This window comes from Lottia gigantea (assembly GCF_000327385.1).
Source record: "Lottia gigantea unplaced genomic scaffold LOTGIsca_26, whole genome shotgun sequence".
Classification (NCBI taxonomy): domain Eukaryota; kingdom Metazoa; phylum Mollusca; class Gastropoda; family Lottiidae; genus Lottia; species Lottia gigantea.
In genome coordinates, this window is record NW_008708797.1 from 1,325,912 (window position 1) to 1,347,275 (window position 21,364).

Genomic DNA, 21,364 nt, shown 5'->3' on the forward strand with positions numbered 1-21,364 from the left:
ATTAGACAGGGAAAAAGTCTGAAATATACAAAAACAGGTTCAGTTTATATTATTGCTTATAAAGTGGATCTAGAAATCCTTGAATCCTTTACGTCTTAAAAAACAGTCTAAAAAGAACGCAAATTATAATTCATTTTTTGTGATTGCGCGTTCGATCTCGCAGTTTTCATCCACGTAGTTATTTACCATGTAGTGTAAATCTATGGTTAGAACTCACATTATGTTTTTACCTTGGGGTGGGTCGGGGGAGTGAAGGATAGTTCCCAAATTAATTTTTTTGTATTGGCCGGATATCAATAGCATTGACCATATTTGATGTCCTCATTCTCAAAGAAGACATAATATTGATGACTGAAAGCAATACAAACCGCTATATATACTCCATAAATGGGAATTTGTCCTTTCAATATTATATGCGATGGGATTTTGAGATATAATATGTACGGCTTGATAATATCTTAACATTATGTATAATGTAACGTAAATATTATGAAAACTTGTATTTCTACCAAATGTAAATTCTATTATCTTTACAGGATGATTATCATAATATTTTACAAAAACATTTATTATAAACATATGTTATAATGACATATATATAGCTTTTATACATTTTTAAGAGTTTTGTACCCATCAGCTTTCAGTTATAAAAACATCTCAAATTTTGTATTGATGTATCAGATGATGAGACTTTTCAAACAAAACCGTTATGTTAATTTATATCGAGTTTTATAATGTTATATTTACTTTTAAATTGTATTATACTGAGTTAAATATTGATATAAATTATATACTCAGTTTAAAAACATTATATTGACTTTGTTATATGCAGCTTTATAATATGATAATGGGTTTATAATGTTATACTGAGTTTAAATATGTTATACCTAGTTTTATAATGTTAATTTATATCAATTTTTGAAAGAGTAAATCGAGTTATTGTAATACTGAAGTGCCAAAGAATATTGTTTTGAATAAAATACTTCATTCAGACAAAATTCATTCTGGCACTTTTCTTAAGTTGGTAGCTTATATGTGTGCGAATGCTTTTTCGTATACAAATATGACAAATTACAAAGATTAAATCAACATTCCAAGAGGAACGAATTTTATTTCCTGGCACCTTGCCATTCTAGTCTTTTGTAGTTTAACATTTGATTTACAATGATAATTTCCTATGTTAAATGAAATATGGATATAACTCAACCATTTGTCAAGTAAGATGTCTTCAAATTAAGACTGACAGAATGGATAAGAAGTAAGACAAGACAGAAGAAAATGAGTGATATTTGATTGAGAAATCAATAATCCAATTATAACTATCATACAAATATCATATCAGTGTACGATAGCCATTCATTGATCTATGTATATAGTATTTATAATGAATTACTTCACGGTTTCAGTCAACTGGGGTGTAATTTGTTAAAATAATAGATATTATTATAATAATTAGCTTTATGTTTTTTTCTTAATGATAATTATGGTGGGTATACATCAAATTAAAGCTTCTAATGATCCCAATATGTCATGCATAGTTGCTCATATATGATTTACAACAGAAAATACACTGATTAAAGTCCGTAACTAAATCTAAGTTTTACAATTCCTGCCTATTTTTTCGATTAACTTACAATAGACTACAAACTGACACGGACAAAACGTCTCGCATTTTGGACTGGGCCATTAACTGAGGCTTCATGTGCTACAGATCAAGCAAGACAGTGCTAAATGGAAAAAAAATGAAAGCTGTCTTAAAAATTCTTTCATCGTAAAATAAATGATAATGTTTGTGTTCATAATCAGTCGGATTAAAATCTTGTTTTATTTTTATTTCATTATATAATACATAATGTCATTGATTTACATTTCGGCCATTATTATCAGTTGATAGTTTCCGATAGTCAAATTGACGAATATTGAAAATGATTTGTGGCAAGAATTCAGCTAATTTGACCTTTAGAATCATTATGAATCTGAATAAGTGATGCTTATTTATGAAGAATGAAACCTCTGAAGAAACTATACGGGAAATACAGGTTTCTTTATAATAAAGTAACAAATTAGGTTTTGTGTCACGGGGAATCCATTTCCTACCACCACGGCATTCCACCCGTTTAATACGCATATCAGTTCAAATAGCAAATCAGTATCAAAATCCAACAACAAAAAATGTACCAAATGTTTTAGATGATTTAAATTCATGGTTGGAAAGAACTTCAAGTGGACCGGATATGATGATAAACGCTGGATGTGCGTTTAAAAACGGATATCATTTCACAGAAAAAATATCGTAAAATACTTCGGTGACTTTGGTAGCTATCATGGCCCTGTATACAATTTGCAATAATACAACGGTTATTCATATCAGGATCTCAGATAAAATCATGAATGTTTCTTAATCTCCACTTGAAATTGTTATTAAAAAGTTCTATTAGGAATAGCCCACCCACACCATCAGATAACAATATCTATTTTAAACCATGAATAGAACTGTCCATTTCCAAACACAATAATAGTGTTGGCTATCATTTTATTCTCTTTTCTAATCTTTTCGACACGATAGAAAACATCTATACACATTACTTTGTTTTGGCTTAAATTACATGGCAACAAGACATTAGTGGTGAATAGTGAGTGACAGAAAGATTAATATAAAACTTGAAAGAAAATTGATATCACTAAAGACAAATCGAATAAGCTAGAGGTCAGAGGAAAACATAAGAACATGTCGGGATTTTCACCGAATGTGAAATAAGAAACTGGTCTGATTCAATAAAACAATTTATCACAAAAACATCAATATTGATTAAGATTTATTACAGTATATATGGTAGTAATATTTGGTTACGTCCATCAGATTTGATATATTGTTTAATATTGAGAATATTATTAGATTCCTAACATCTTATTACAAAATGACATGAAATGAAATGAATGGAGTTTTACGTTCTACTCTTCTGCACCTATAATGCAGACGGACAACAGCATGTGTGCAATAAGAGAATTTAGCATTGTAGCATTGTCCCATCCGAACGACAAGGCGCTTTTTCTATCTGTATCACTGACAGGGGTACCTTGGTTTCAAAATCCGTAGGTATTATCTCGACCTATGCTTGTCACAGATATCTTTGTTATGAAACATCATAGCATTCTGATATACCACTGTGATATAGATATATTCAATATACATTTTTAACCACATATCGACTTTTATTGAATTATCCAGAAATTGTTCTAGATATTGTCTGCATGTAATAGTTCAAATCAGTGCTGAAGAATGTTTAAATTCTGTCAATCATGACAATTTAGTTAACTTTTGATGTCAATCAAATGATATTTAATATATTATTTGATATGTTTTTATGATAGAGATAGATCGAATTCAATACTATCAATTATTTCATCAAATAAACTTACATCTTCTATTACTATTTCCTTTATTCTGTGCAAGAGCCAAGGAATATTCACATAATATTAATATCACAAGTTCCGACAAGAATGCTGAAAAACAGGTTCTCCTAACTGGAAACAAATCTGGCAGGCCAAAACTCTCAGTGGACAGGGTTATGTTTGAATCTTCCTGTACATGCGAAATCAATGATGCAAAATTGATTTTTTGTCAGTTATAATCAGTTATAGGAGAATAGAGCTATACGGATATGAAAGCGTACATTAAGCTGTTATATTTAGCTAGGTATAAAAAAAAGGAGTGGGCAACAAGTTTTCCTTTTATTGGTCCAATCAGGTGCTAACAAATATAGGACGTAAAAAGTCCATTTCACTACGCGAATTTCAATTACACTATATAACAAGGTCAACAAGCTTGAAATATGCAATGGCCGTCGGAAGCAAATTGAACGATTGACTTACTTTGTTTAGTTAATAAGTGAAGGAAATAGAATCATTTCCTTAGAGAATAACAACATTTGTATTCAATCAACAGTCAACTAACGAGGTTATCAAGTATGGGGCTGTTTTACTGGTCGTTTGTTGCATAGCCTATCAGTATCATAAAATACATTGACAATATAAATAATACAGGAATGATGGCCAATTCCATAGACTCCTGTCACACACGTAACAGAATCATAAGAGTAGGGTATATCTGACAATACTATAGATTACAGGCCAGATGACCTACCTGACAGTACTATATAATACAGGCCAGATGACCTACCTGACAGTACTATATTATATAGGCCAGCTGACCTATCTGACAGTACTATATTATACAGGCCAGATGACCTACCTATCAGTACTTTATTATACAGGCCAAATGACCTTTCTGACAGTACTATTTTATACAGGCCAGATGACCTACCTGACAGTACTATATAATACAGGCCAGATGACCTACCTGACAGTACTATATTATACAGACCAAATGACCTACCTGACAGTACTATATTATACAGGCCAAATGACCTTTCTGACAGTACTATTTTATACAGGCCAAATGACCTACCTGACAGTACTATATTATACAGGCCAAATGACCTACCTGACAGTACTATATTATACAGGCCAAATGACCTACCTGACAGTACTATTTTATACAGGCCAAATGACCTACCTGACAGTACTATATTATACAGGTCAGATGGCCTACCTGACAGTACTATATTATACAGGCCAGATGACCTACCTGACAGTACTATATTTTACAGGCCAGATGACCTACCTATCAGTACTTTATTATACAGGCCAGATGACCTACCTGACAGTACTATATAGTACAGGCCAGATGACCTACCTGACAGTACTATATTATACAGGCCAGATGACCTAATTAACAGTACTATATTATACAGGCCAGATGACCTAATTAACAGTACTATATTATACAGGTCAGATGACCTACCTGACAGTAATATACTATACAGGCCAGATGACCTAATTAACAGTACTAAGTTATACAGGCCAGATGACCTACCTGACAGTACTATATTATACAGGCCAGATGACCTAATTAACAGTACTATATTATACAGGCCAGATGACCTACCTGACAGTAATATATAATACAGGCAAGATGACCTTTCTGACAGTACTCTATTATACAGGCCAGATGACCTACTTGTCAGTACTATATTATACAGGCCAAATGACCTACCTGACAGTACTATATTATTCAGGCCAGATGACCTACCTGACAGTACTATATTATACAGGTCAGATGACCTACCTGACAGTACTATATTATAGAGGCCAGATGACCTTTCTGACAGTACTATATTATATAGGCCAGATGACCTACATCACTGTACTATATTATACAGGCCAGGTGGAGGCACTATTCAATACATCTGACAATTAGCAAATATATATCTCTAACAATATCATATAATACAAGTCCATATAAAAGATGGATTGAGTACTTCTGTCCACAGGACCAGTTCAGGGGCTACAGAATTTTCAAGGGACAATTTCACAGGCAATTATTGGGGGTCCAAAGACGGGCCAACCTCAGTTCTGTTGAAAATATCAATTGCAGATACTTCATCATTGTAGTCATTGCCATCAATGGCTCAACAATCATAGGGACTGGTTGAACCAAATTATTTTTTTTCTCTACCAGCCAAGTCCACGGGCCCGCATTCATCTGCTTGAGCCAATGATCGCCAAGAATCGGCATCAGATTTTAAAAAAAATCACTAGACAATCTGGTCGAATTGAAGAGTCTCAGTCATAAGCAGCACTACATATGTAAAAAAATTCCAATATAAATCACGTAGTTCGTGATAAGTAAGAGTTTATCAATGAAACCTGTGAATAATAATGAAAACATAACGAGTCTCGGAGAAACTTTTGTCTGAATACAAAGCGTTTTCAACGACTATCAAGCATTATTAGACTTGTTAATTAATAACAATTGCCACTTTTTATTATCCTCATCTTCATAAATGACAACTATTGATGTGTAAAAGCCGGATGTCTACACTCCCCACGTCACATTTATACTTAACTTAGTTCCTGAAACAGATACACTGTAATCTAGTAACACGTGAAGTAATACGTTCATACTTTATGACCTTGTTTTCAAAATTCAGTGGATTTTTCATCTACCTATTTTTTTTACTTTCAAGAGGTCTGGGTAACCCCTTGACTTACATAAGCAAATTAAAGAAATACTTCCAAAAAATTGACGCTTACATAGATATTTGATTCCACCGCTAAAACTATAACATATATCTAAAATTATCCTTTCGGGTGTTTACGGGTGTTCTAGGTTTGTAGAACTTGTTATACGAGGCATGGTATGGTCTGAAACACCGGAGTAGAATCCAAATCCTGTCTACAACTTCAAATCACATAACCTAATTCTGATCAGTTTCAGAAATAGAGAAAGCTGATTAAATGCAGCTGAAAGTATTTAATTTTTTCAGTAATGCGTCATCCATTGGAATGTGAAATTCTTTGTGTAAATTTGTTCATTGATATTCCACTGTGAAAGTTTATTAGCAACTGGTAATTATTACTTCATTTAGACCTAGACCTTCATTTGCCTACATCTACATTTCGAGATGACATACATTTACATCTAAAATTTAACCCTACTATACGTTTATTAACATTATTAACAACCACTACAAATTTAATTGGGAAATAGACTAAAACTGTTCGATGTTATTAGGGCTAATTTAACTTCCCTGTTAACACTATATAATAAAATTAATAAATTGTGTTACTATGATTTAATAATAGCCATGGTACTGTCAGTAACAGTAGGATGTATATAATTCCCAAGAAATAGATTCTTCCTGTCATTGACTTGAACATATTAGAAACTGTCTTTACATTAACCTTTACAATTAACATTTCTTTCAGAGACAATTTATGTTGTGTTTGCCCAAATTTATCCACTTTAAGGAGTTTGTAGACATCCGTTGTCTTATTGTAGGGTTAAATGTGGTTCAGACTACCAAATTGTGACAGTAGTTTTTGCTCGCTTACTTTTAGCCGCTGGATTCTGGTAATGCTTTTATCAAGTTTGTTTCGAGATAAGGATGAAACAGAAATTTGTTCCTCAATCCTATCGTAATGTTTTGTTATCAATACCAGTTTTTCTTAATAATACATAAATATTTTGTCAGCCAAACGCAAATGTATTAACTTAAATTCTTTTGCAAGTTTACTCGACACGATTGAGGAATTTTTGTTTTGAATGCCATCCCAACAGGAATGGTAATAAATGATAAAAAATAGATATCTTTGAGAGGTCTTTGATGACTTGAACGCGCGTTAAAACAGTCGGGGTAATAATTCTAGAGATATAGCTTATCAATAACATTACATTTGTCTAATAATATTACATAACCATGCAAAACTCAACTACAAACGTTTATAAAACCAATGAAACGAGATAAAATGGCAACCATCCAATTCCTATGTAAATACTGTTCTGTAGACACTGCTTCCAGCTACCGTTTGTTTCACGAAATAATGATACACCATACAGAACAATAACTCTCACAGTGACTTCGAATAAGAGTTACTGCCCTTGGCAATACAGTGTATCCGTATGAAAAGATTATTTCTTGTTTGTGTTAAAATATAGAATAATTTACTAATGACTTTGATATTGGAAGATGGCCGATAGCAAGGCCAGTTGTCTGTGATAATAGAGTCTACAACAGATTTTAAATAAATATTATCAGGACAAACGATCTTTCAAGACAAAGCAAACAAAAGAATGGATTGTCCTCTGACTTAATCGATATCAATTTGAATCGGGTCTTTAAAAACGAGACTCGTGTTCTTGACTAGTTTTCAGATCTACCCATCATATAATATGTATTAAGGTCTATAGAGCCTTATATGTTTAATTGTCACTATCAGACAAATGCTGCTTGCAACCTCCACACACACACACATACACAAAAGACATATTGAATGCATCGACATTCAAACATTTTCTACCATTCCAATCTACCAATCAAATTTAATGACGAGAATATATCGTGCTGTGAAAGCAAATGATAGATGTTATAAACGCCGTTCACCAATGCCGAGGAACATAGGTAGACCTACATGATCTAAATACATGATGCATTCTAGTCAGAGGCGACAAAATTGGTCTCTAAAGGGAAGTAACTCCTAAACATTTCGATTAGAATATACATGGGTCTATGTGATATCGAAACGAAGACTCGTATTGTTTTTCCTATACAATTCGATTTTTAACGATTTTGAAAGTTTTTATTGGCGAATTTAACTTACTGTAGCTTGATAACAGATTCTGAAGCCATTTCTCAAGGTCTACTGAACACATGATTCTGGTGGTACGATGAACGTATTGATACCATCCATGGAGTTTGAACGTACATATATTTGAGAACCGAAACGATAATGGTCAGTTCAGAACAACTTTTACCGTGATGCGGTTTGCTAGAACAGCCTCTCCACTTGAGCGAAATTGCAGTTATTGTTATTGGATATGTAATAGTTTCACAGTCTCGTGTTGGTGTCCATCATACTACACCGTTTCTACATGTTTAGCTGAACATCATTCTTTATTGTGCACACTTGAATCATTTTAAAATGAACTGTGGCTCTATGGGTCAAGGGTATCAAGAAAGTTAGGCTAAATTGCCACCTTGAGGATAACACATCAAATAAATTGATAATTAATTATGATAAATGTTGTTGAATCTCTTTAAACCTAAAATTAATCGTGGGGGCATAAGTTACATTTTACATCGTAATGCAAGTTGGCATTTTTCCAACATTTGAAAAAGAATATTTGACTAAAACCTGCACATAGAATTTGATTTGATTCTCGAATCGCAGAGAATTTAGTTCTGGCTTATCAATGACAAAATTGGGTGCCAACAGATACCGTTTTGATCTAGCAAACGGCGTTTTCAATATTGCAAGCTGCATGACGAACCCAGTGAATGAAGAGATGTCATCTTGGAGTAACGACCATGTTCCTTTTCAAGATCGTGGGAACAGTAAGTTGCATTGGGTCTATATTTCTGGCTTAAAGACAAAGGGATTTTTTTGGATACGCCTCCATGTTTTAGAAATTGCAACTTCGGGGTTGAGTAAAATCCTTGATCTGAAAGGAAAACGTTTTTCATCCGTAGACAGCAGAATACATATGCAGCTTTAGCTTTTAATTTTTAATCTATACAAACTTATCAGATTCTACATTGGCAAAAGAATTTTAGTTATAAGAATAAACCATTGGATAAATCGCCAAACTCTCTCGGTCAAAGTGAAAAAAATGTATTTAACTATACAGGTGATTCGACTATATCCGCCTATAGCCGTTTCACTTCTTCTTTATTCACACCATATGTTGAAAATTGAAGACAGATTGTTAGTATTAGATAACTCTTGACCCGATTCGATGCGAAGACAATTATTCCATTCTGCAACTGTCTATTTTAGTTAACATTTTTCTTTCCGCAAAATAAATTCTAAAAAAGTAACATATCATAGACTTAAAAGATCAAAGAATATTTTTTTAAAGAAGCAGATAATATGCAAAATCTTCTATATACAAGAAAAAAAGCTAAAAACATTAAAGATTTTAAAAACGATATTATTAAAAATTATGTAGAATGAAAGGTGGGTTTTTTCAATACATTTATTTAAGTGTAAAATACCTTACCTTTTTAACGCGCCGTTTTATATTTTTTTCAGTTCTTTCTTCAGAACCCAATTTAGGTGAATCACAAAGATCATTCTGAATTCTAGACATCCTGAAGTTTATCCGATAAATTGACGATTTAACAATCTAAGCTAATAAGGCACCACTCAGGTATAAGATATAATCCATTCCACAATCTCTATTCCATTCTATATAGGTCCTTGTTAAACAAGTCAGACCAATAAATATAAGAAGCCGACTAACAACTAACTAGACCTACTCGTCAAAAGACATCGTCGTGATCCGACAAAAACGGTGTATACAAGCTCTACTTAATTATTGATTTGTATGTTTAGGTTCAAATCTCAATGACCTCTTCTTTTTCCATTGATAATCTGTTAAAATCGGTGAGTATTCACATGTTACTCCAGTTTCTCTAACACTATCTAACTGTGGGTATGAGAACTTTGAAACCTGGCGTTGAAATAATTAGACAGCATAAAATTGGTATCGGTATCACATTTTCTACCTTACAGCAAGTCTACTTCAATACACCAATGGCAAATGTCCCTACTGCACTATTTTGTTAAACGAAAATGGCAGAATTCTTCTTAAATACAGGCTTCGTGACCACAACATGTATCTGTAAATAAGCACGGCATCCAGTTGCGTTTCGTTCTCATCATTTTCATCATGCGTCGATTACCTCTTAAAATCTCAGTACAAACCACCAAAACGTCAAGTGCCGTGCTAATGAGGCAGTCGTTGCTTAAGTCACTTTAAGTAACTATGATTTTATTTAAACCGTTGGGCATTTTAGAAGATGGTTGACCAAAGGAAACAGAAAAGGGATGCAAACACTGTCGGTGTTTTAAATGGAAGGCATGTGGGTCACCAAAGACATTTCATATAATTTGGATATCATTCTTCGAGCCAATAGCTTTTATTAAACAATGAATATAGGATCGTTTCTGTTTAAGGAATATGTCGTTAGAATCTGTACAATGGAAATCAGGCTATGGGACGCACAGCTTAGACGTACGTCGCAATGAAAAAGCCCCTAAATTTCCTTTTTCGGGATTCAACGGAAACACAAGGATTGTAAGAACAGTTACAAAGAATCACGATATTAGGTGACCGAGCCTACAGATCTTTTAATTCAAAGAAAGAGTATCCTACAGGTTCAACTGAGCGATATTATGACTATGTATATGAGAATTTTTTCCATTCCAAGATTTTGTATTATCTGCATTTACATCATATGTTTATCTATTTAAAACAACTCTTTATCGAAACTCTTTATCTCTCACCTTTGAAAGTAGTAGAATGCATGATCAATCTAATTGTAGTAAAGTGGCAACCTACAAAGGTGTTTAAACCTAAATATAGTAAAATGACAATTTACAATGGTGAATCTAAATGTAGTAAAGTGGCAATTTACAATGGTGAATCTAAATGTAGTAAAATGGCTATTTACAATGGTGAATCTAAATGTAGTAAAATGGCAATTTACAATGGTGAATCCAAATGTAGTAAAATCGCAATTTACAATGGTTAATAGAAATGAAGTAAAATGGCAATCCACAAAACTCATTAAATACTAAGCGAATTTACAACGGAAAGAGATGGTAATTATACATAGAGATGGAATGTGATGTCAATGGATCTTATTGAACGGCTTGGCTGTCTCTTCAGACACGTAATATCGACTCGCCATTGGTGTGAACATATTCAAAGTTTATTAATTTATTTATTTTCCCTTTTAAGTTTCTCTCAACGACAATTACATGTAGGCATATATAAAATTTTCAGTGAAGAATACATGGATATTGAAGAAAAATATAACGCAGTTTTCTTCTATAAAAAAATCTCATTTCCGAGTCAAGAGTGAAAAAATTATAGAGATAATAATCTTTAATAATGATAGATGGAATATTTCTATGTAAAGTAACAAAATAGGAGTAATGATATTTTTATTTTGTTTTATACAAATTTATCATTTAAATGCGAACTTTCTTAAGCCTTCTTATTACTTATAGGTATATTGTCTAAGCGTGTTCATTTAAACAACGTATTGAAGAACTGGAGGTAAGCTATACCTGCTCAATTTCCATCCAATACAGGCATGTGCACCAAGAAAAACTTTTCGGTTGAAAACTCAACAATGTTGTATCTTAAGTAAATTCGGGTCCATTTAACTGCAATGGCTGCATTTCCTACCTTTTTATGTCTATCAGATCACTGACCGGAACACACAAATTTTGCAATTCGTGATACTCCTTAGCGATTTAAAATTTGACAGATCCCCAAAAATGATTAATATAAGGACATGTCAGCCGTGAGGAGAAAGGTTTCCAGTACTAAATAATATAAAAAAAATATATAGGCTGCTGAACAGTATATAGTTATATAAAGGTGGTAGATTCTCGATGCAGCAGGAGCTAGACAATACTTTTGCAGCTTCATGTCTCCTTCAACCCAGCTTACGTTGAGAGCAACTATAATGTTTTCGATGTATATTTGCTTATTGAAACTTCATTGCAAGATAATTAACCAATTGTTAATCAAAATCCGTACAAGACAAATCCGTTATTTAAAAAAAACATGTATGACATATCGACCACAAATATTCCGAGCAGTGAGAATGAATGTGTTCAATTTGACGATTTGGTTCACTACGATGGTAAAATGTAATCGAAATCACAGACGCCCACTTTACAGATTACAAACTAAGACAACGTTCCAATTACAAGTGCTTTTTACTCGAAAAGAAGTGAGTGATTGAGATAACAGTTCAATTAAAACACTACACTACTCTGTTTCGTCCCGAAGGAATTTATTAGATTTTATCATTAGAAATGTATTTTGGCCACCATTCAATATCGTAAATTTTCCTCATAATAATATTGCCAGGAGATATATTGGAACCTTTGTACAGTACATGATTCATACTAAGTGAAAAAAGTGTCCAATCAACACCAAAGTAAATTATAGGCATCATCTTCACACTTCGCCTTTACGAATGCTCGCGTATAGGTATGCGATTATCAGAAATGAGAAATTTCGAATTTGTGACAAAGGTTGCAATCAAAACAAAATATATAGGCCCTATAGCCTACCTATTTGTCAAATTTGAATGTTATATATAAAGATTATATTGGGGGTTGGTTCTATTTCTGTGCCTCAGCTACACTATTAAGACCATGTGGGGTTCCTTTCAAAGCAAGAAATCATATATTAGTCAAACGGAAATGGCAACAACGGGGAATTATCCTCTTGAAACTATTACCATATATTGTTACTAAGAGTATGTAATAATCTAATGGAAATGATGTGTAGTATATCCTAGAATTCTAATCAGATCTGTCAATATATTATTAAAGTAACTACTAACCAATGTCATACCGACAACCATTAATATAATATCACTAGATCTTAAGACGTAGTTTAGTTATCTCACTATTATTAATTACCCCTACTTCCTCAATCACATCTTGTTAATTAAAATAGTATCGTATAAGTAGTCACGTGGGCTTCGAGTTGAAAAAAAAAAAAAAACAACACAAAATGATGAAATTTCAACATTGAAATCGGTCAGAGCTTAGTATCCTACCATTGTCAAATTTCTGTCAAAATATATGTCATTTTTTTCCAGGTGTAGGTCTACTTTCTGGAATTTTTCATTTTAAACGGAAAGTGCGAAACCTTCTATTACAATGGTGGTGCTTATCTCGATTCTTGATTTCTGTCATGAAAGTGATAAATGAATAAGCCTTTACTAGTTTCCCAAAGATGAGGAATTCTAATCTGCATAAAAATATAACAAGAGAAGAAGTGACCTGTAACATTTTGAAGACAACATGTTTGATCTTTGTTGATCTTGAAGATGTTATTGATGAATTCTGACATGTCCTTCACGTCAGTAAGATAGAAGTATATGTATTGAATATCAATTCTCTTCAAGAGATCAACATTCCTTGTTTGAACTATACGATAATATATGACAATGAAATGGAGTCTAACGTTGCGACTGTTTACATCTTCGTTCAATGAGGGTATATGGGACCTATTATGAAATCGGGTGGCTGGAGTAGGGTCAGAAAAAATTAGGCCCTGTTTTGAGGTGAATATCTGCATCCGCGAACTGTCAGAGGTTGGAAAAGAGACAGATGATCCGGACAATAAACTGCCAATCTTCAGTCGAAGAGGCGCGTTGGCTCAGTGAATGAAAAACTTGATCTGAGGATCCAAGGTTCGATTCAGACATAAATCGAGACGATACTTTCGTATTATTCAATCCAGTTTCCTCAAGTCAAGGATGTAGATTGGTGGTTAGGTTTCTCGCGATTTCATTTTCATCAGTTGGAAAGCGAAAAGAGTAGACGAGGGTCGCTGGCCCTGCAAAATTCCTCGCCTGGCACATTAGCTTCATTAGCCCAATCATGTACATAAACAAAAAAAGTGAAGCTCCATTTCGTTTCATTTCAGTTGTTTAACTATAGCAAACTATCACGTCACTACATTTCATTGGTAGAATAATTTTCTCCAATAATTCAAATCAAAAATATATTGGGAAATGTCATAAGTAGCACAGATGGGGTTATCTGAAATTATAAATAATGAAGAATATCGACATGCCGAATAGAAAGTTACATTTCGAACAGTGTCGTATACCCTTAATAAATCAAGATGAAATGAACATAACTCTTTACTTATCTTTATGTATGTCATCATTTAATTTATAATATTGCATGGTGAAATGATAGAAACTAAATTGCTCTTAGGTTAACACCTTAAACGATCTTATGAAGTCAAAGTGTTAGATGGAAGTCGTAAAACTATGATATTGAAGATGTTAAATATTCATATAATAATCTCGGCATTCATTGATAGGATCACGGATTAAGTTTTTAGGATTTTCTTAATTTCAGGTAGGGAGTGCTTGATTGTCCCAGTTACTGAACAGACTGTTGCTGACGTTTACAAATGGCAGAAAAAATGGCAGGTTGTCTCACTGTCATCGAATTGCTTGTTATGGTTGCCAGATTATCGCTTGACGTGTGATAGTTTTAAAGAGATAACATTTCCCAATTGGATTAAACTACTGACTGTTATAGACCATTATAAAACACCATGTTCTAAAAAAACAAATCAAACGACGATCTTTCTTAATAAAACTCGTTCAATGGCCACATCTCTAAACTAAGATGAAGTGATATCAACTCTAGAATTGAGTAGAAATGTCTCTATCAATTTAGTTTTAGTGGAAATCTTCAAACCAAATCACGACCAGTTCAAATAGAAGACCTAGACATACTATATCTTAGCATCTAATCTCAACAGTCAATACGAAGAGATTTTAATATCTCAATAACAGTAAACTTTCTCATATTATATTGTATTTGATGTTCGAGATATTATATAAATTCTTTAACTCGAATCTCTGCCAAGACTAGACATTTAATAACTTACATTGTCATAACCATTATATTATTACAGTTGACCAAACTGATAAAATACCAGAATCAACACTGCCGATTCTTTCTCAATGGCTTGTGAGCTCAACGTTGATTGACAAGAGAAAATAGCGAACTGTACAAGACAATATAATAATGACTTGGTCGCCCAATTCAATGTCGATATGTGAAGATTCATTCAATCTCTGGTTTTCTGAATTGCTTTTTCAAAATACATCAATGAAGTTTTCGTGGCTTTTTAATTAAATTATAAAAGCTCATCTAAAGCAGCTCCGAATGTATGCCCATTTTTAAATTTTAAGCTAATTATTATTGTCATTGACTTCTGCAAATACCAATCTTTTAACGGCGGATACCAAAACCAAACTATAACTAACAAAGCTTGGATCTGCGTTGAAGTTCTGAATTTCAAATATAACTCTCTATTTGAGCAACAAACATTAAAATAACACTGCTTATGACTTCTGCTACGATATTGAAGGTTCCATTCACATTTCATCCAGCCCCTTCTATTGATATTGACGACCTTTCTTCCTCAAATACATCATCTAACAATAAAACTTAGCATCTATATTGTCTTCAGACGTGCCTTCTCTTAAATACCAGTAATAAAAAACTCGTCAAATATGCTGAAATCTGTGGTTTTCTTCAGACCAAATGACTACAATTTCTTCAAGCGTATGATTTAAATCAGCTTGTCAGCTTCTTCTTGCTCGTGATTGTCATGAATGTTAGAAGCGATTTCAACAAGAGATGGTTTCTTAAAGATACTTTCGAGCATATATTCTTTTAATCTTACTTGCATAACCACGGACATATTGGCACTCTTTTAGAGACTCAAATTTTTGTGGCACCAAACCCAAAACTTAAATATGAACTGTTGACGCTTGACGTCATGAAATATTTATTTTCATAAAATTAAGACTTTTATGGAAATCGAAAGAAAGAAGTTATTATAGATCGAAATACAATCTCTAACGTATATAGCACTATAATACATTCTAGAAACAGAATCATCTGATGGACGTTAAGACTTAATTGGTTCTTTTTATGGAAAAACAAAATGCTCTTGAATTGATTAATTAACTCTTGAGTAACATTTGATATAATTAACAAGGTACAAGTATTTGCGATATTACTCTTGAGGAATAATAAACCTTTCTTAACACTACACGTGTTGAATTGAAAATATGATTCTCTACAATCATTGAATCTATCTATATCAATCGACCAAAAAGGTTTGTGTCTCAATGGCACTTTTATGACATTAGGTAAAGGTTTGTTTTGGAGACACATTATTGTCAAGAAGAATCTTTACCACCCGACATTTAATAACTCGATGACAACAAATTTGATTCTGGAGAGGGGTGTGGGGCAAAGTTCGGCCAGTCTCAGCTCTTTTGGGGTGGAGGTGGTCCATACGTAAAAACGACAGTGCACTAACATTCCAATTTAAGAAGTCTATACGATATTGATTGCAACCAGACTTACTGAGATATCCCCTAAGATATTCTCTTTAATAATAAAGACACATTACAACGAGGACAATGCAAATGTCATATGCAAATAGCGCCAGATAGAATAAAGAATACTGTTTAAAAACATATTCATCCTGACAAGAATATCACATCTGTCAGATTCCATCTTGTATTGTGGATATCAAACATGTTGCAAGAGTTAGTGACCAGACATCTCAAACTTGATGATATAATTCAATGCTTCAAAACCAACACTTTAATCTGTGATAAGGTAAGAATACATCAGAACGAATGGTTCAACCGTATCATATAAGATAACATGTCATTTATATTTAGAGGTATAGCATAGGTTTACACGGGAATCATTTCAGCTTGGCTATTTATAATGGCTTGAAACTCCAACATTTTCTCCGCATACTACTTCAGGTCTGCTGCTCTATTCAATAAAAACTACTATATGGATAGTCGGCTCTTCCAGCTAGTAATTTACATTTTTATGAAGGGTTGGGAAGATACAATAGTCAAACGTTCGATGACGCATATTATGATAAATCAAAGAAGAAGGTCTTTAAGTTCTAAAAGTTATAGCTGGTCAAGCAAATACCTATATCTATTTTTGCTTTGGTATATGTGTGATAGTAATGTACACATAGGTTAATATTTTGCGCAAGCAGTTTTCTAACTTCTGAAATGAAATTGTTAATAAACACAGATATCTCCAATACTGTTTAATATAACTTTATTTTGTCAATGTGTTGATTTTGTATTTGTTAACTAGGTATAAAAGGAAATGTAATAACCCCTGACATTTCACAAACCGTCAATATACTGCTTCTCCATCATTGTTAGAGACGGAAATTGGTACTGATTATTCTCGATTTCACCAAGCATTTCACACAACATGATGTTGGTCATAGTTGATATATTCGATTTTAAATCTGGGTTTCAGAGTCGATGCTGCCCAATTATACAGAGATCACCGATGTTCCGAGAAAGTCCACTGTCATCTAAAACTAGTACTTTTAATAAAGGTCACATTTAATCAACCAAACGAGACAAAAGACCAAACTCCAACGCAATTCACAATCATCAGAATTAACCCAATCAATTTTTTCAAAAATTGGTGTCGGTGAAAATATCAGATTCCATAATGATAACCGTCGTTATCCATAGGTGTGGTATAATTTTTATGTCAACAGTCGTGTAAACTGGTATTTTTAACATAAGAACTACTTCCGCTTCAGTGATATTTCTGGGGTTGTATGGGGGTGTGATTCTTTGCAATATGTTATTATTTTCATGTTTTCAAATGCATCAACCCACTCTTGGACACATGTTACTGTCTGATATTCGGTGATAAACTAACTGCAGGTAATGGATAGAAAATGCCCGAAGAAATGTATAAGAGTCCTACTAATATGACAAAGCTATGTAGAAGCCAAAACAATGAGGGAATTTTATATGAACTACCGTATTCAACTTTGCCTAATTTCACCGATGTCCATGTCAAGGGTTGAACGTGTACGCTTTAGACGTAGGATACGCACAAACGTTTGAGTTTCTTGTCCATTGATCACTAATATAATATTCTGTATTGGTTTGATTTCTGCTGCTAGGATAAGCTGATCTTGATTATTGAAGAGTTATTTCCCATTTGTATTCTTCTGTAGACGACGTCAAGAGAATAAAAAAAAATCTTTACAACTATCAAGGTTTATCATAAAATCACTGATCTTAATAAGGCCACAGACGACATTCTAATCAAAAACATTAGAAAAACACAACTGATTAGGTTTAGTCTCAGTATGACGCCAATTTGAATATCTTTTGACTACATATCTTGAATAAATAACATTTGTATGGTAACAAATCAATGTTCATCACTATACATGTAATCCTCTTTGTAGAGAACTATCATTAGAAAAACATTATGAAGTCTGTTTTAGATCTTTTGTAATTTTCTTTCTTTGCGTGTTGAATAAGAATTAATATTGATATTTGATATCCGATATCTTACGATATGCGAGCAATAAGAGCATTTGTTTAATATCTATGCATAAATTTAAGATACTTTTCATTCAGTCATCCTGATCTGTGGCAGATCAACTTAACAGTGGCAGAATTCAAAAGATCAGGTTAAAAGAATTGAATATGAGCTACTGATATTGGCGAAAACTTTGATAGCCCAGTAAAGCTATCTTAAACTACAAAATTTTATTTATCTGCTTGACCCTGACAAGTGTTCAGGGGAAGTCAGTGAATTATTTTAGTTATAGGATACGAGGTGTAGGAAAGCTAATGCCTTAAAATAATTTTGGGGAATGGTCATAAAAACTCGGATGAGACATGAGCGTGGAAAAGACCCACCGTAACAGACGTTGTAAGGTAAAATAAAGTATAATTAAAGTTTAATGAGATTAGGAAAGAATCAAGACGTCTCCATGACAAATCTCAAAGTGTCAAATGTATCTAAAGACAAATGTTCAACAATGCCACACATAATCAAATTAATCTACCAAAATTTGCCAGAAAACGAAATTCGTGGCAGAAAATAGAAAAAGTGAATTTAAAATCGTCTGGTACTTACTTTATCAACCTCACGAAATCAATTTCTGTCAACTTCAGATTTGTACGTCTGCTAAATCCGTCCAATTATATTCTACAGACTTATTCTACTCGTCACTAGTTGACACACGTTATGGTTGTCTTGTTCTCCTGAAATAATGAAAAATAGCTTTATATTAACAGAGCAATTCTAGCCTGATGAAGCCAGTGTTTGATTTCTGATGATCGCAGACTAAATTCCGTGGCCCATTTGCGATCACATTAATTGGGACGACCAGATTAAAACGTCCAATTTTTCTTTTCAGCATTAGTATGGAATATCTTATTATAAAACTAACGTGCACCATAACGGTAGTTAGAAGATTACTTCAATTGCGGAGAAATCGAAATTATACAGATGAGCAATGACAGTAGACAACATGGTTAATGTATAGATTAAGATAGTTTCTTGGACATAATTTTCTTTCACATAATTTGCCTGACCATAGCAAAAACTTTATTGTGGCAGAACTACTGACGTATTTGTCGGCTTATCCCTAAAATTATGCATAGAATCATACATAGAAACAATCATTACAGGGACCTCGAACAGTGAACACATCAATAAATTCAATCAATGTGATTACTGGACAATGTTCTCTGGTTAAATGTGTCCTTGTGAATTGAGTGGATATAATCAGATAAAGGTTTAATCAAATAATGATTTTATCAGCCATCTTACACTATATTTGATATATACCTAAAAATAAAATTAATTCGATATTCATTGTTCTTCACAGTATGGGACCAATTGAGATACACGTCATTGTGTAATGTGCATTGTGGTTGTTGATTAACGTAATAAATTCACTACAATGTGACTCTTTCTGACGACTTCATATGAAGGTAATCAAGTGGCATGTATTCATTTAGTCGTGATCTGTCAAGGTTGTCGAACTGATTTGACTGGGCGTAATCAGTTGCATGTCATATTGGACAAGATCTACCACTTTTCATTTTGGTTCAACTCATTTATTCATCAAGTTTTATTAGAATACGTGGTAAATTCAAATTAAAAGGCTTTATTTAGTATGAGCTTTGCTACAATTATCACTACTACACCACGGTATCAGAAGTTGGGTTACCAGCATGACATCCCCTTTGATAGAATACATGTATATAGATAATAATATCTAGTTTGGTATTTTTCTTCCACGTCAGTTTGCCGGAGACGGCTGGTGAACAAGATCGTTCCTCAACCTTTATTGCTAAGCTCTTGACTCCATATTAAGAACTGAAGTTTGATTGAGCTCCTGTCCAATAAATTCTTTGACAAATTATACCAGAGAGGCAGGTCACGCCAACTCTTACTATCATCGGTGTTATTTTTGTACACTTACTTGTCAAGAAATGTCAATCTTTCGGTCATTTGCTATTTGAAGAATCATTAGGCGTCTAATAAGAAAGTTCTTGAATCATTCATCGAAACAAGGCAACGAAGGGATTAAATCAAAGAATGGAAGGAAACTACAATGTGTTTAAAAGGAAGTATAATCAGATGAATGGTATAAATGAACATCGTGGTGTCATTCTAATCACTGCCTTATTCATGTATTGTATAAAGTTCTACTTAGACTTATTAGGAAGTATTGTCATTGTATATGGACGTCTGTTTCGTATAGTGGAGGACAGCAAATAATACTAATGGCTATTTCTAATCATAATGTAAGTTAATTACACAACTACACCTCATGTTATTTCTCTAAAGGTTTATTTTCGTTTTAAAATCAAAATATAGACTTAGTCACCATATTACACCACAGTAATACTCTCCATAACTCGATAATTCATAAAATGACCTTTTTTGTATGGCGATAAGGTGATAAGACTTTCCTTTAGCACATTTTTAAACAAAGTTCCTGTGGGTCTATGTTACATTCCCAGATATGCTATGAATTCTGAATGAATCCACGATTTCCATGATGGCTAGGGCATCCGCAATATTTTCAAGAGAAGATTAGTGAATGCTTCGGACCCTATTACTTTGTTAGCGAAACAGAATTAGTGAAGGTTACACGTTCTTGTTTGTAGTAGTTCTACACGTAACAATGACTTGCACCGTTGTGTTAGGCTATTGTTGCCTTGCATGATATATAACATTTGGCTGTCAATGTAACTTAGTGTAGTATCGAACACAAGATTCTCTATATAACTAGCACTGTTTTTTTTTTATATAAAAGAAAACTTATAACACATCGATTTCG

General features: G+C 33.2%; 1 protein-coding gene across 1 annotated transcript; it reads left to right on the top strand.

Moving 5' to 3' along the window:
* Positions 1 to 4,135: 4,135 nt before the first annotated feature.
* Positions 4,136 to 4,792, top strand: LOTGIDRAFT_117759 (hypothetical protein; the record flags this gene model as incomplete). The annotated part of the gene is made up of 1 exon (XM_009055992.1): positions 4,136 to 4,792. One exon carries the CDS (start codon positions 4,136 to 4,138, stop codon positions 4,790 to 4,792), a length of 657 nt encoding a protein of 218 aa, XP_009054240.1.
* Between the last annotated feature and the right edge of the window lie 16,572 nt (positions 4,793 to 21,364).